The 15,177-nt window shown below is 38.9% G+C and overlaps 1 protein-coding gene across 4 annotated transcripts in view; it reads right to left on the reverse strand.

The window, feature by feature from the left end:
• PCDH15 (protocadherin related 15) overlaps window positions 1-15,177 on the reverse strand; it is a gene marked incomplete at both ends in the record, with an annotated part of 312,883 nt that overhangs the window by 175,883 nt on the left and 121,823 nt on the right. For all 4 annotated transcript variants that reach the window (XM_079536322.1, XM_079536319.1, XM_079536321.1 and 1 more), the window contains 2 exons: window positions 8,650-8,762; window positions 14,332-14,440. In XM_079536322.1, coding sequence (XP_079392448.1) covers window positions 8,650-8,762; window positions 14,332-14,440 — 222 coding nt within the window. The remainder of the gene's footprint in view (window positions 1-8,649; window positions 8,763-14,331; window positions 14,441-15,177) is intronic.

Here is a 15,177-nt window from a genome sequence, read left to right on the forward strand (position 1 = left end):
CTACAATTAAGAACCACCAGTCTTTCCTTCTTTTCACAACTACCTGCAGTTGAGTCCCCAGTCATTTGCTTTTTACTATCACAATCTTCTTAAATTCCCTGAATGATTCAATACTGTTATGCAACAAAACACTTAAGGTGCTTTCCTTATGCTATTCCAGCCTAAGCCTGTTATATCTGCACTGACCAGGTTAGCTTCTGGATATTGCTTCTTCAAAACTGTGATCAAATCACTGCATTTTTATTTTTTTTTTTCTGCAGGACATGGCATGCGAGATGCACAAATAATTTAAAATGATATATTTGGACTCATTTTTGCTACTGGGTATTCCTGAAATATCCAGAAGCAGATATAAAACTTCTTCGATGGATAAATATAACTTCAAATTTTTATTCTCTATCAGATCTTTAAAAAAAAGAAAAACAACATGCAACATTCATGGTTTACATGGAAATAACTGCATACAGTAACATTATGTCTGTTATTTTTTCTGATTCCGCAGTAATGACACCTGTTTATGCCAACATCCAACTTTGTAGGCTATCACTGACATGAAATTTGAAAAATATCTGCATCCTCACGCATTCTATGCCAAAAATTGCCACACACACACACACACAATATATATATATATATATTTGAAAAGGATATCTTAAAAATTGAACTTGGGCTTCTCAGAAAGATTAAAAAAAAAAGGTTCCATTGCTATTAGATATCAATAATGGTTTTAGATTTGATGCATCCATTAAGGCACGCTGAAAATGAGCCACACTGCACTTCACCATTAAACAACACCAATATAAACAACAGGCTGCCACAGACACCAATGGAGACCAACAAGAGGGGTACTGCCTGGCTGTCACCCCACCTATCTGTACACCCTGTCAGCTGGGTCAGCTTTTTGGTGTGGCGTACAAGCATCTCAGTGAGAACCACAAACACGTAATTCTGCTGCCATAATTGCCCTTAAGCCTTGCTCTCATCTCCTTTTCATCAAAATGCTCTGAGCAGCCACTGGTTATACCCTAGCATTTTGCACAGCACAAAGAAAAAAGAAGGAAAAGCCTCTGGGAAACATATGAGAGCCCACTGGAAAAGCTATAATTTGCAGAAAAGTGGGCAGGCCATTCTCTGTTTAGCACAAGAACAAGGGAAGAGCCCTGGAACTTCAGACATTCAAACTTAAACTTGACTTCCAGCTGTGAAGAAGACGGAAACATTATAAAGCATCTAAACCAATATAATTGAAAAAGAGCAGTCAGCACAGGAAAAGGAAGGTCAGGTCTGAAAAGCTTAATTTTAATTTGTATGTTTAAAGCACATGACTGAATTGGGAAATAAAGGTGAACGTTGGGACGTAATTTATCTAGATTTAGGGTAAGGATTGTATATCACACACTGGATTAACATACAAGGTCAGAAAGTACGGCATAAGGAACGAGCTACTGAAATGGATTAAAAATTGGCTTAAAGACAAGCAGAACCAAATATCTTTGGAACACAGAAGAAATTTGACTTTACTGTCAGTGAAGCTTGTCATGTGGCAGTGAAATGATATTGGCACATAATGTGTCTAGACAGCACATTTTAAAAATCCCAAAATACACATTTTTATTTCACGTGTCAAGGGTAACAGGCTTCAATGACAGAATGCAATGCTTTAAGTGAACAGTAATACTTCTAGCTGACCATCTTTTCACTAAATAAAACTTTCTTCCTCTCCAAACTTAAAGAAAATGCCAGAAAATGCCAACTACAAAATTATAAGTGATGGATGGAATTTGAAACAGCAACCATTAAAGAAATCCTGTTTACAGCAGAGAGAAAGCGCAGCTATTTCTGCTAATGAAACACATTACAGAGTTTACCATTTACGGATTTTAATATTTCTGTTGCTCTGTGCATAACGACGTAGAATTTGTGGTCAATCTTAACTCACAGTCACTGGTCTTGTCTGCAATTAAATGCTCTAAATACAAGCAAACACACTCACCACGCTGAACTGCTACTAAAAGGCTATTTTCAGTATGCAAGTGTTAACTTTGGGGAAAGCCTGGTTTCTCAATTACGATATTAGTGTCTTGGAAAGGTCTTAAGAAGCATTTTCCTGCCTCTATGCTATTCACAAAAAAACTAACCCTGCACTCAGCTTTTCATTTCCACAACTCTTGTCACTGCATTACATACAAGACATAAAAAGTCCACCTCAAAGAGAACAGAAATTTCCAGATTACTTGGACTTGGTACACTTCTGCTACAGCAATAAGTCAGCAGAAGTAACTGAATACTGAGTTCACGTAAGAGATGAACTTTTGAAAAGCCAATTTAAAACACAGTTATTGTACTTAATACCTACAGGAGATGCACAGCAGTTCAGCCAAACTAATGACTCTGTAGATTTCATCGTTGCCAGGAAGTACACTGACCAACTCTTTAATGAAAAACCATTTCTTCCATTCTTTTTCTAATCTGTCGCTGAGAGCACAAAAACATTCTCATTTGTTCAGCTCGGGATCTATTTTGAGGCAGAGCAATCACCCTGTTTCCCATTATAGCTGATACATCTCTAATGTTGTGTGAGAATGGCAGAAGAGAATATCTTCAGCTGCATTCCAAAGAGAGAGACAAAAGCAAAGCAGTTCCAGAACAAGGGCAACACATTTTTGGAAGATCCTACTTGTCACGTGGGCTATATTTTATATTCCGCTTTGCACTGAAGAGGAACTTGAGAGAAAACAGCCAAAGTCTCTATTTACGAAGACAAACATTTTAACATACAGGTTACTTTCTAGTGACCTCTTCAATAACAGAGACTATGAAGGTTTTTTTGTTTCTGGTTTTTAAAGCTGTCATCTGTTGCAGCCCTCACATGTAGTTTGGACTGCTGAATCTTCATAATCGTGTATGATTAAGCTACAATCACACTGATTAAACTGTACATGGGAGGCTTTATTCTTTCTGCCAAAATTCCTATTTGCCACCATTGTATGATGCAGGAGAACAAAGAAGTATAAGAATACAACCTCTTATGTGAAGGAAATTAGGTTTTTCAAGATAGATTTTTCAAGACAGAATTGCCCAGGTTGGAAAAGACCTTAAAGATCACCAAGTCACACCTTAACCTAACCATACTACCTAACTCTAACAACCCTCCACTAAATCACATCCTTGAGCACCACATCCAAATGGTTTTTAAACACACTCAGGGATACGCTGGAAGAGAGGTACAGCGACAACTACTTTGAGCAAAGTGATGACTGAAAGTCAGCAAATAAATGGTACCAAGAGATCAATATAGGACGAGAAGAATTGGAGGCTGATATTAGAAAAACTACCAAACACTGCAATCAGATGTTTAAGCAATAAATAAATAAATAAATAAATGTCTGCTCAGGACTTTTTAGTGAGGCTCAAGGGATTGTTGTCTCTCTGCCTGCTACCACTGTGTTTTCTTCTGATGTTTTTTCAAATTCTTAATAAAAGAACATTAGAAGAACAACAAAACTCGATCAAATCAATAAACCATGCAGTGCAACATCACAGCTGCAAGCAGCAGCCAAAGAAGCCAAGAGAGAAACGTAAGCAGCTCCTGTTTCTAAATGGGAAGTTCTCTGAGTTTCTCTGAGGGCTGTTCTTCCACAAACCTGCCTGGGCTCCCTTTAAGCCCATGCCAACCTTCAGCCTCGCACCGCTGCCTGTCAAAGCACTCTTAAACAAACTGCATCAGATCAACAACCTCCTTCTGTTTTCAACTTGCAACCTGCTTGTGTCATTTGACAACTTTTCCCTCTTGCATCGCAGAAATGAGCTACTGAATCCTCTTCACTCTCAGAATTACATTATATTTCATGCTTTTCTACCGTGTTCCTTCCCTCCAATTTGAAACTCCTTTAATTCTGGCCTATCCTTTCAGTGACAGAGACCAGAGCTGCACACTGCAGTCAAGACAGTCCGCACATCCTCGACCTATAGATAACTGCAGTGATTCTCCCTTGTTCTGTTCTCCCTTTTTCCTAATAATTTCTAATAGCCAATTTGCCTTTTCTTGACAGCCACAGATCACCGAGCCAACCTTCACTTTCAGTTATCAGTTACAGAGCCAATATCTCATTCCCAAGCCAGGGGAGATTCTATCACTTTGTGCATAACGATCATTTCTGACTTGTTTCACCCTATTTTTAGCTATGCAGAATTTTATCACTCATTTTATCGTCTGTTTAGTTCTTCTCACACGAAGTCCACAGAAGTATCTTGGCAGGCTGAAGAAAGGAACAGATGGGAATGTCATCATATCAAAAAAAAAAGGGAAATGCCAAGTTCTGAACATGGGGAGGAACACCTCAAGTACTTGTTAGGAGACAGCCAGCTGGAAAACAGCTTTACAGAGCAGTACCTGGGGGACCCCCTGGATGAAATGAACAACACGCCCTCAGAAAAGCCATGCTGCATTAAGAGAAGTGGTGCCAGCAGGCTGCATGCTACTTAGCATTGGTGAGGCATCTGGAGGTCACTTCTGTGCAAAAACTGACACACAGATTCCTGCACTTAAGCACAAGAAGAGACCCAAATATTGGACCAGGTTGCCCTGAGGTTGGAGCATCTCCAGCCTGGCAAGTATTGAGCCTCATTCACATTGCAGGGGAGCTGAAATGGTCAGTCTCCAGAGATGCCTGCCAATCTTTACATTTCTGATGTTGTGTAGTAGCTGAAATTCATAATAAACATTGTTATTTACCCTTAGAGATCATTCCCAATGTTCTTAAGAAGGGTTCTAAGCCCAGAGTTGTCCTCGGCGACTTATCCTTTGAAACTGCTCACTGCCTTGCCCTCTGCACCTCCTAGAGTGAGAAGCATCCTCTAAGCATCTCTCTCTGCTTTGAACTCTACTCTGAAAACAAGTCTTTGTTTAATGAGTACATCAAACAAAACACGGCATACATGCACACCCTGCCTTCAGAGTGCCCACGTCCACTTGAGATCACTGGCGAACACCCAGCCCTTCTCATACAATGCATTGACCTGCTACAGCCTCCACACACAATTAAGATGGAATTTGGTCTGGCTGATAGTGGGGCTCATCTCTACACACATACCCCAAACAAGTACAACTTCCTTATACAAACTTCCTGTCCCCAGTTACAGCCCATATAAATGCCACTGCCAACCAGGCAGGAAGAAAAGAAAGCCTTCTAAAACTTGGAAATCACACTCCACTCAGAGATCCAAGCCTGGCAAGCACACAGAAGAAATAGAACTGTTGCAAAGTTCAACATCACCGCTTGCAGAATAGGACCCCAAGCCAATTTCCTTGTAATGTTGGAATTTCTAAGTCTGTTCAGCTCTGATATCTTGCATTGACCTTCTGCTACTGCTGAAACAACAAGCAAACACAGTCTCACTACAGAATTGTTTCTATGGCATTATCTGCAATGGGGTTAATGACAGTCTGACTGAAATGCCATCTGGGGAAAATGGATTTTTGAGGCAGGTATGCAAGATTTGGAAAACATTCGGTAGGGATATTTTTGAAGACAATCTGCACAGCTGCCACACAGTGCAGAAGAGTACTTCTGCTACTGACTATGTTGAGAAGGCACAAAAAAAAACCCCATGCGATTGACATAAAGCCATTCCTTTTCATAAGAGCCTGTTCCCTAAGAACAATAAAATCTTCACAACCCAGAAAAAGCTTTGTTAAAAAGTTAAGCTACAAATGTTAATTGAGGCTTGGAACTTACTCCCCACTTCCCTTTATAAAAAATGGACTATAATTCTCTGGGTATGATCTTGCAACCAGCTCCTTGTCCGGCAAACAAGACACCCATCAAATCCAAATCTTTTCAATGCAAACAGAAGGATGTTGTGGGGGCACTGTGTCAAAGGTCTTGCTGAAGTTCAGAGAGATGACATCAGTCATCTTGTTCGCTGATGCAGTTAGGCCATGGTACACGGTTTATTTTTTGCTCTGCAAGTAGTCATGATGTTTTCAGTGAATCACCAAAAACTCATGCTGATCTGGCAGTCCTTGTAATCTCACCACTTATCTTCATCCAGCTCTGAAAGCCATACAAGTCCCCAGGAATAAATGACCGCTCACCATGAACTATGTATCAAAATATGACCTCATACAGGTGTGACAAATTCCTCTGTGTGTAGCATTTCTTTTTATTAGTATTTCATGAATTGTGTAAGCACACCTAGTCTTCAGCCACCCACTCATTTCACAAGTCGATTTTAATATCCTGCCAGGTTAGATTTTTGTCTGATTGATAAATAACTGATGTTCAAATAGGAAAGGAACAAAGTGCATCAACTTGGCTAGTTTTCCTGTTTGTTCCCTGATGTACACATGTAAAAATCAACAACATAAGTCAACCCTCCCAACTCCTGCTTTTCCAAGCTCGTGACAACATGCATGTTGTTTCACCTCTATAGCACAACGGTCATGTTCTTTCCAGAAAGATGATCATTCTTTCCAAGCAGCTATATATCCCCTTCTAAAAGCAAATGCAAAGTTAAAAGCAGAAGTGAGGTTAACTCTACTTTGGAATAAACTCATTACATACCTTCCTGTTACAATTTTTTGTCTTCCAGGAGAAAGAGCAGCTGTAATGACAATACTGAGGAAATGTACTTTTAATTGGTTTGTTATTTTATTGAGGATCTCAGCAGATGCTTAAAGCAAGGCTGCATTCACAGGCTTACACATCTGGAGTTAAGGAGGTCTCACATACAGTATGCTTTTTGTTGCAGTATTAGTGGCACTGGAAAGCCCTTTCAGGTTCAAAACACTAAATCCACCTGTTTCTTATGACAGCCTTACAGTTGCCATATGGAAATGCAAATGGGAAAGACAAAGAGTGCATATTTAGAAAAAGTCTCCATTGCTCTGCAAGGAACAGAAGCAACAGGAATTTCCATGGGATAGCCAGAAAGTTTTCTACCTTACTATAAAACACCTGGAGATAGCTAGAAGGATGAAAACCAGTCATTCTTATTAAGAAATCCAGCTTTCTCACTTGTCTCCCTATTTTAGAATTAAACATTTACCAGCCATCCAGTTTTAATGTTAAAAAAAAAAAAAAAAAAAAAAATCAGCACACCAATTTCCTATCCATCTTGCCTCATGTATTCTACAATGTATTGACTCAACTGCCTGTTTCTTTTTGCTTTTTTTCCTTTTTATTTTGGAAGCCAAAAAAAAAACCAACAAAAACCACAACTGATCTCCTGATATCAGAGGGAATATTTTAAGAATTACATTTAGCAAGTTGTGCAAAACCAGTGTATTCTATGTTTAAAGAGAAGCCTAACTCGTGTATATTTACTGAGTCTTCTACACCTGCGTTTACTCATCCATCGCAGTGACAGTAGAACTGTGCAGCAGAAAGTAAGGGCAAAAATGGATTACAGAAGGTTCAAACTGCAAATTATTTCACTCCAAGCATACGCAAAGCTTTGTGCTTGGATGCACAAATGCAATAATCAAGAATTAAAAAGTTATTCAAAATGCCTCTATTGCTTCTCTTCTGCCACTCTATAATCACATGTTCCTCTGAATATACAGGAAGTACATTAATGAATTTATTATCATCTTCCCAGAAAAACTGCTCTTTTGTGCTTAATAAATGCTCTGAGACAAGGAAAGAAACAATTCCTACAAGATGCAGATGTACCACACTGCAGTCAGGAAAGTCCACTCTTCGTTCTACATAAAATACAATGAAAAAGCAGGGGTTTGCTTGAGTATTTATAAATCAATACTGCAGTCTTCACTCTCTTATTTGCTCCTCTTTACCAACAAACACAGCAAAACCTACACAATTTTCTGCGTCCTTAGACAACAGCTTTAAGGATAATCCAAGACTGTCTCCGAAAGAATCAAACGTAACTCTGCTCTGCTGCAATTAGAAGACATCTTTACTGAACTGATTTTTAGAGTCCCAGCAGAAAACTTTGTATCTTTGCTTTAACAGAAATTAATTCTGCATTTAACAAGTTTAGCAATTAAATATTAATATCATCACCCCGATTCTTTCTCTGTCAAATTAGCAAAGAAAGCATCTAATACTGAAATTATTCTACACTTCCAAAACTTGCAGTAACCAGACGAAGATTTGTTCTGAGATGTTCTGTAAGGACACACTCTTCACACTGCTTTCATTTGGGTCAGTCAAGAGCTGCACTGTCACTGAATCAGACTATAAAAACTAGGAGAGTGGTATATACAAAAAAGAGAGGAGCCCAACTTCTCACATCCCATCAACATATGGAGGTACTCCTATGTTCAGTACAGAGACAATTATCTGTATCTATGAGATTCTCTAGCATGGGATGTGAACTGGAGAATACATGAAATATAAAATGAATGCATTCTCAAGATTACTGATTTAATAAAGAACCAACATACAAGTTGTACTTACTTGGCTCGTATGGCATCAACATAACATTAAATGCAACAACTCTAACATGACTCAATCTCTTTTCAAAAATGCCTCACAGCCTTCTCCTCTGTGATGGTGTCCACTGATGATAATTTTTAAAAAATCCAAGAAAGAAAAGCAGGACCCTCTTCCATTTTCTCACTTCCATTTTTGTCACTAGGCAGTTCTCAAAAGCATATGGAACTAAGAATGTAGTCAAAATTACCTTAATAACCAAGTCAAACTTCTGGTGCAAATCCCTGTTTATTGGCTTCAGGAGAGTGAGTTCAGCTGTTGTGAGGTTCATATGGAAATACTGTGGATAATCCTCGGGAGTACCTGCCAAAAAACAACACGGGGATTTGAGCAAATCTGAAAGATACAGTTAAACAATATATCTTACTCATTGGTCATCAAAGAAACAAAATCCAATCTTGTTTTATAGGAGTAAAACACCTCATAATTTGTACATGTGGCTTTACAGTCCTACAAGTAGTATGCCTTTAATCATATCGCCATTTCTTTACTCCCTGTAGTTGTGAAGGTTCCTGCCAACTGTGAATGCCCCAGCAGTTAATAATAGCAGGACCACAACTACACCCTCAGTCAATTACAGTTCTGCTACTCAGGTTCCAGGAGATATGTACACATGCAGTCAGCTAAGAGGACATACAGAGAAATGAGCCTGCACTGCAAACCTTCTTCCATCTGCCACACTCCTCAAACCCACCTTTGCTAAACATGAAGGATGTTACCACTAAGCCCAAGACAGCCATTCAACTATTTGAGGACAGATGAGATGATGATTTCAGTCACAAGTTTTTGAAAGAAAACACAGCAAAATTTAGCAACCATGGAGTATTAATTGCCAGAGGTGGATGAAGTCAGACATGGTTCAGCAACAGTCTCTTGACTACCGGATAGTAAAGCCTATAGCACATTTTTCCTAAAAGATTAAGGTCTGTTCTGTCCTTGCTTGTCTATTGGCAAACTTCATCCACCTACCGTAGTCATGTGCAATGTCCCATTTCATTTGGGTTCCAAAAGCCATAGTGTAGTGCAGATGTCTCAGTAAGTCCCCTAAGCTCACTGTATCTTAAAGCAGCCCCAAGAGCAAGACAAATACTGTCACACCATACCCCCAGCACTGTGTAACAGGCTGTAACATTCAACATGAAAAAGACCACTTCAATGATAAATGATGCTGTTATTGTTCACTTTTGGAGTAGAATGATTAGAAACTGCTTTTAGAAAGACTGTAGCTTTCCCAGGAGACAGATTACTGCCCAGATTCATGGGCAATAATTTAATTTGCACATCATGATATGATATCCATTTGCTTTATCGTGTGTGGGTATATTTATCATAGAATCACATATAGGGAGACATCAGAGAATCCTACACACATATCTCATAGAACTGTATATATACACAGGTACACACGTCCCACAAATATTCAGTGAATTCTGTGTATATATATCAATACCAGACTGGAGAGTAGTAGCAGGAACAACAATAGGGCCATCACCTCCACATTTAATCCTAGACCAGGCTGTCCAGCCTGGCCTGGAACACCTCCAGGGATGAGGCATCCACAAGCTCTCTGGGCAGATAATTTTTCTTTAACACCACCAATGTAAGTGCGGGGTTTCTAGGTCCAGGTCCTTTTTTACACTCCTTTCAATTTCAACTCCTAATTAACAGAACAGATTTTTTAGGAACATGGGACAGATAACAAATTACTGTAACCTTAGGAGGCTGCATTTCATATGGGTTGACACTGATGCTGAAAATTGAAGAATGAAGGAGTAAATCCAAAAAGCCACTAAGAAAGAAGAAAGTAAGGTTCCTAAAAAGACAATCAATAAACAAGGGAGGATGGAGATGACTTTAAGAAACACTAAATGATGTACAGTACAGAAAGTGAAGCTAATATTGTAAAAGGATAACAGGAAATAATCTAGGAGAAAAAAAAACCACAACACTTAAAGGAGAAAAAGAGAGCAAGGAGGATGATCAGAGAATAACAGATTCAAGCATAATACAGCTGGAATATCTAAATCCTAACCAATGATGCCTGCTCAATTGCTGCCTAGCACAGGAAGACTCCAAAGAACAGAAAGCCTTAAGGTTTGAAAGGAAGTTTTCCAAGAAAACACACAAGAATATCTGCACCCTGACAGAGCAGAGCAAACCTTAGCCCATGTTGTTGCTTGATCTGTTTCCAGAAAGGAGGAACTGCCTACTACAGATATAAGTAAATGATCATGCAGGACAGGGGAATGGCCACCATGTGAAGAGTGCTTGTAGGTCTGATGTTCTTGGAACTGGATGAAGGTTTCACTGTGCAGTTTGCTGCCTGACAGGCAAATGCAGAGAGAAATCACTGGAAATACTGCTGTATTTTTCAGCTCTTGATATTTGAAAACAGAAACTAGAACAGTTAATAATCTGAAGCTGGTGGAAGAAATCACAGAGACATTTCCACAGTGAAAAGTAGGAACTTATTATTTCAAGAAAAGTTGGTATTTCTCAAGGAACAGACCAGAGAAAAGAAAAACTTAAAAATATTGGGTAGGCTTTCAAACAGGGCTAAGTTGTACAAAATAAGAGTAGCACAGGTTTGTGATTCAGTTCACACTAATGAAAAAATGAGGCTAAATTGCAGATGAGTGTAAATGAGAGGATGGGCTAAGTCCTACCATGCTTTTACTTCACAATACAGTCAAAGGGAAGGAACTTGTATGCCAGGCAAAAGAGGTGGTTGGCTGCGCTGACTAGTAAATTAAAATTCAGTCAATGAGTGTCAAAAATTATGCATGAAAAACAAAAATGCAAACATTAGGTTTCCAAGAGATCAAGCTTAAGAGGTGAACTACTGCATTACGGTTCCAGTTCAGTTCTCTTATCTGAAGTACTTCTTTCATCATGTCCATTAGGCAATACTTTAAACAGAAGACAAAATCCCAGTAGCACTTGGTTGGAACTAGTTCTCTATCTTAGAGTGATCCTTTAAGAATATTGAAGACCTGTTTTTCTATCGTTTCATCAGTATCAGCTCCTAACTACCTGAACAAGTACATTCAGACATCATGATACATCCTCTGAGAGGACTGCACTCAGGTTAGAATGAAAAAGCAAGCAGAAAATAATGGCATTGGGCTGTTTCTTCATTTCCTAAGTGCTTTACCCTCAAGCTGCTGTTGTCTTCAGTGGTGTTATGCTCACATCAATGTAACAAGACTTCCACAGCATTTATCTCATTGAGAAAGTCTCTTAATTCCTTTTCAGTGGATTGCTGGGGAACCTGCTGTTCTCCGAACTGGAGAGGTTCACTTGCAACCTCTGCATTTGTTGCAAGCAACACTGAAGCATGTACCTGAACGCTTGAAAGGCCAGTTATCTTGAAAGCATGACAGAGACAGAGATTTTTATCAGCACTTAAGGACAAAGCTAGAAGGCCACATCATGTGGAAGTGAGCTCTCACTGCAGGGATGCAGGGTTTTGTTAATAGAAAGGCTTCCTGACAGCATATCCTTAAGATACTGAGCAAGATGCACAGGCTTCAAATATTACATGTAGTGCCTAAAGAAAACACTGAGACTTGACTTGTACTGAAGTACAGGAGGAGAAAGAAAGTAGAGGAAAAGAACCACCAAATTAGAACATAGAAGAATCAAACAGAATTCCAAATTAATCTCATATTCAGTAAGTAGCTTATTTTCTCCTTCTGTGTGCACAGTTCAGACCTCTAAATGTTTAAATATATATATATATATTAAAGAAGAACTACATTTAGATCTAAAGCAAGGGAAAATCCATATAACAAGAAATATCTGCAAGGCCCATTTCTTGAGAAACTACTTAAAATTTTCTGCAGCAAGGTCTACCGTATAAATAACACTACATACTTACAAAGATGGAGATGGACTTGAAATCTAAAAAGAAATACTTCTGAAGACCATGGCTCAAAAAGGGGAAAATAAAGTAAGTGACAGCACTTCAAATGAATAAGCAAAATAATAAAAAAAGAAACTTCTATAATTCATCCTTCTGCATTGTTTCTCTCACGTCAAAACAATTATTCAAACATTAAAAACATCACAGTTTAGTGAAACACAATTTTTAAAATTAAATGCTGAAGAACTTTGCAAGTTACTTTTAGAACTTTAAACAAATGGACTAAATGTTGCCCTTGAGCATAATTGTCAAAAGTTAAACTTACAAATAAACTAAGAAAAAATTCAACTATGAAAGTACCTTATGCATTTACTCTGCAAATATTTACAAATTTCCTCACAGAATAAATTTGCTGAAAAAGGAATAGTTGAAGTGGTCCTTGGACTTCTAGACTTGAATCCAGTTACAGCCTGAAGGAAATGAGTTGCTTTAATGGGTATCCACACAAAACCTGAAGTCTGCTGTGTTAAGGCTGATTTGGTATCTCTCTTGCCTCTTTGTGCTGGGAGTAGAGCACTGAAAAAGCATCAAGATCAGCTTGTTGACAGCAGGATGATCATGCTCCTGCACTAATGCACAGACTATGGGACCTGCATGCTCACTGCAGTGCAGCTGGAAGTTTGGAAAAAATGGTCCCAAGCGGCCGCATGACCTAGCGCTGAGATGTGCAACCGAATTAGCCAGGGATCTCCTACAATCTGAAAATCCTGTGCAGGGCTACAGGATTTAGGACTTTGGGAGCCAGTAAGAAAAGGAGGTGGTGTGAGTGGGAATCTTTCCACTGTGGATCATCCCCAGAGTCTAGGAGCCAGGGACTATTGCCAGCTTGAAGCAACAGGAACCTTGGGATCAGTGCTGAGAAAGAAAACATGGGGGATCCACAGGCAGCTGCTCATTTTGGAGGAAAAAAGATCAACATATCAAAACTACCTAGAAATGTGTTGCTATTCATAGTCATGGTGGACTTAAACATTAACAACTTCCTATGACCCTAGGCCAGCTCTATCTTGGTATGGCAGCCATGCTTTTGCTCTCTCTAAAGATCTGAAAATGTCAGACACATCAAATCATCAAACTTACTTTTTCTTTCTTTCACAACAGAATTCTAGTACATAAAAACTGTTTTTTTTTTTTTTTGTTTTTTTTTTTTTTTTATTGACAAGGAAAAACTATGCAATATCCTCATTAAAACATATACTTCCATAGCAAGAAATCCATGTAGCTGCAGTTTAAAGCAGCAAACAGGAAAAAACACTTTTATACAAACCAAACCATTTCCCAATTCCCATGCTAGTTGCAGGGTACCAAAAATACTACTGTTCTCTGCTGTGCAAAGAATGGGGCAGGTGGAGGAGTGGAACTGTAAACCACTGCCTTAGGCCTCTCTATTAGCAAATCATACAAGCTAAAGGACTGGAAACAAATTCTGAACAGAAGAAAATAGCAAGAGAAAAATAAACAGCAGAATGCCAAACATCCTCCAGTGAAGTATCTATCTCTGAACTCTTTCTATAACCACACAGGCAGCAAAACTAATGTTGGATGCAGTAAGATCCTTTAAGCTGCTCTGTGTCAGAAGACTTTTGGGAGAGACCTGCTCTTATTGTCTTTCTCTAGCATCTCTTACTGCACCTCTGCACTTGTGAATGAAAAATATGCATGGAAGAACAGCTGTGAGCACAAACAAGTCTTTCTCCTTTTGCTTGCTGTTTTGCCCTGTCAGCTAAAACAGACAATTATGAATCTAATCTGAATAAATAATAATAAGTAATGTAGCCATTTGAATAAGCTGCTAAATAGCAATTAAATTTAAACAAGTAGAGCAATGATTTCAAACATCCCACTAACCACAAAATGAACTTTTATTAGGCTTCCACACTCCCAGTCAATCGTTCTCTGGTCACAATAAAGTGATTATGAGTGATAGCAAGAGTAGCAGACACCAACCAACTAGGATGGAATAGAGGATGCCCGGTCGATCAGAAGGAGGCTGGATGTTTCGGTCTTGATCTATGGCTTGTATGGGTGGAGTGACACTGATAGGGTTCACATGTGCCTGAAATGAAAAATCAGACAGATTTCAAACAAATTAGAACGCCAATAGGCAGGTCTTTAGCTTTAGTGCAAAAACATCCCACTGAAATTGATATTTGCTGAAACTGTAGGAGAAAAAGTACTCATATTTAAGAGAATACTTACAGCACAGGTCCTAGTGAAATAAAAATTAAGTAGACAGTGATCTTCTATATTCTGATACATTTTGTGCTATGAAGACATTTTCAGAGAAAGGCTCTAAGTCATAAAAGTTCAAGCAAATGCTTCACTACACTGCCACAGACAGTCCCTCAAATCAGGTATCTCAGACATCACCACAGCAGCGAAATACAACATATGATTTAAAAAAAGGAAACGAAAATCTAATTTGTTGTAAGAATATACAGTAGAATATAAATTCAAGTCAAAGTGCGGATATTGCAAGGATGGTCACATTTAAAAAGTTTGGCAGAACATTGCAGTAACTCACATTGCAATAAATGCCAACATTATGAATAAGTGGAATGGTCGCACATGCTGAACATGGAAACAGAAAGCAAGAAAACCAGACTTTCCTATCCTTATTCATCTTGTGCAATATTTGTATTTCCATCTTTTGATCCACCAAATTCAGCAGCACTGCACAGCTCTCACCTCTGGGCTCAAGGCATTTGCCTACCGGCACAGTGCTAAGACCTCCTCGCTTCTGCCTTTCCACATATGTCAGGCACATCCAACCTGCACCCTGCATGTGGCCCA

Source organism: Tetrao urogallus (assembly GCF_951394365.1).
Source record: "Tetrao urogallus genome assembly, chromosome: 5".
NCBI classification, from domain to species: domain Eukaryota; kingdom Metazoa; phylum Chordata; class Aves; order Galliformes; family Phasianidae; genus Tetrao; species Tetrao urogallus.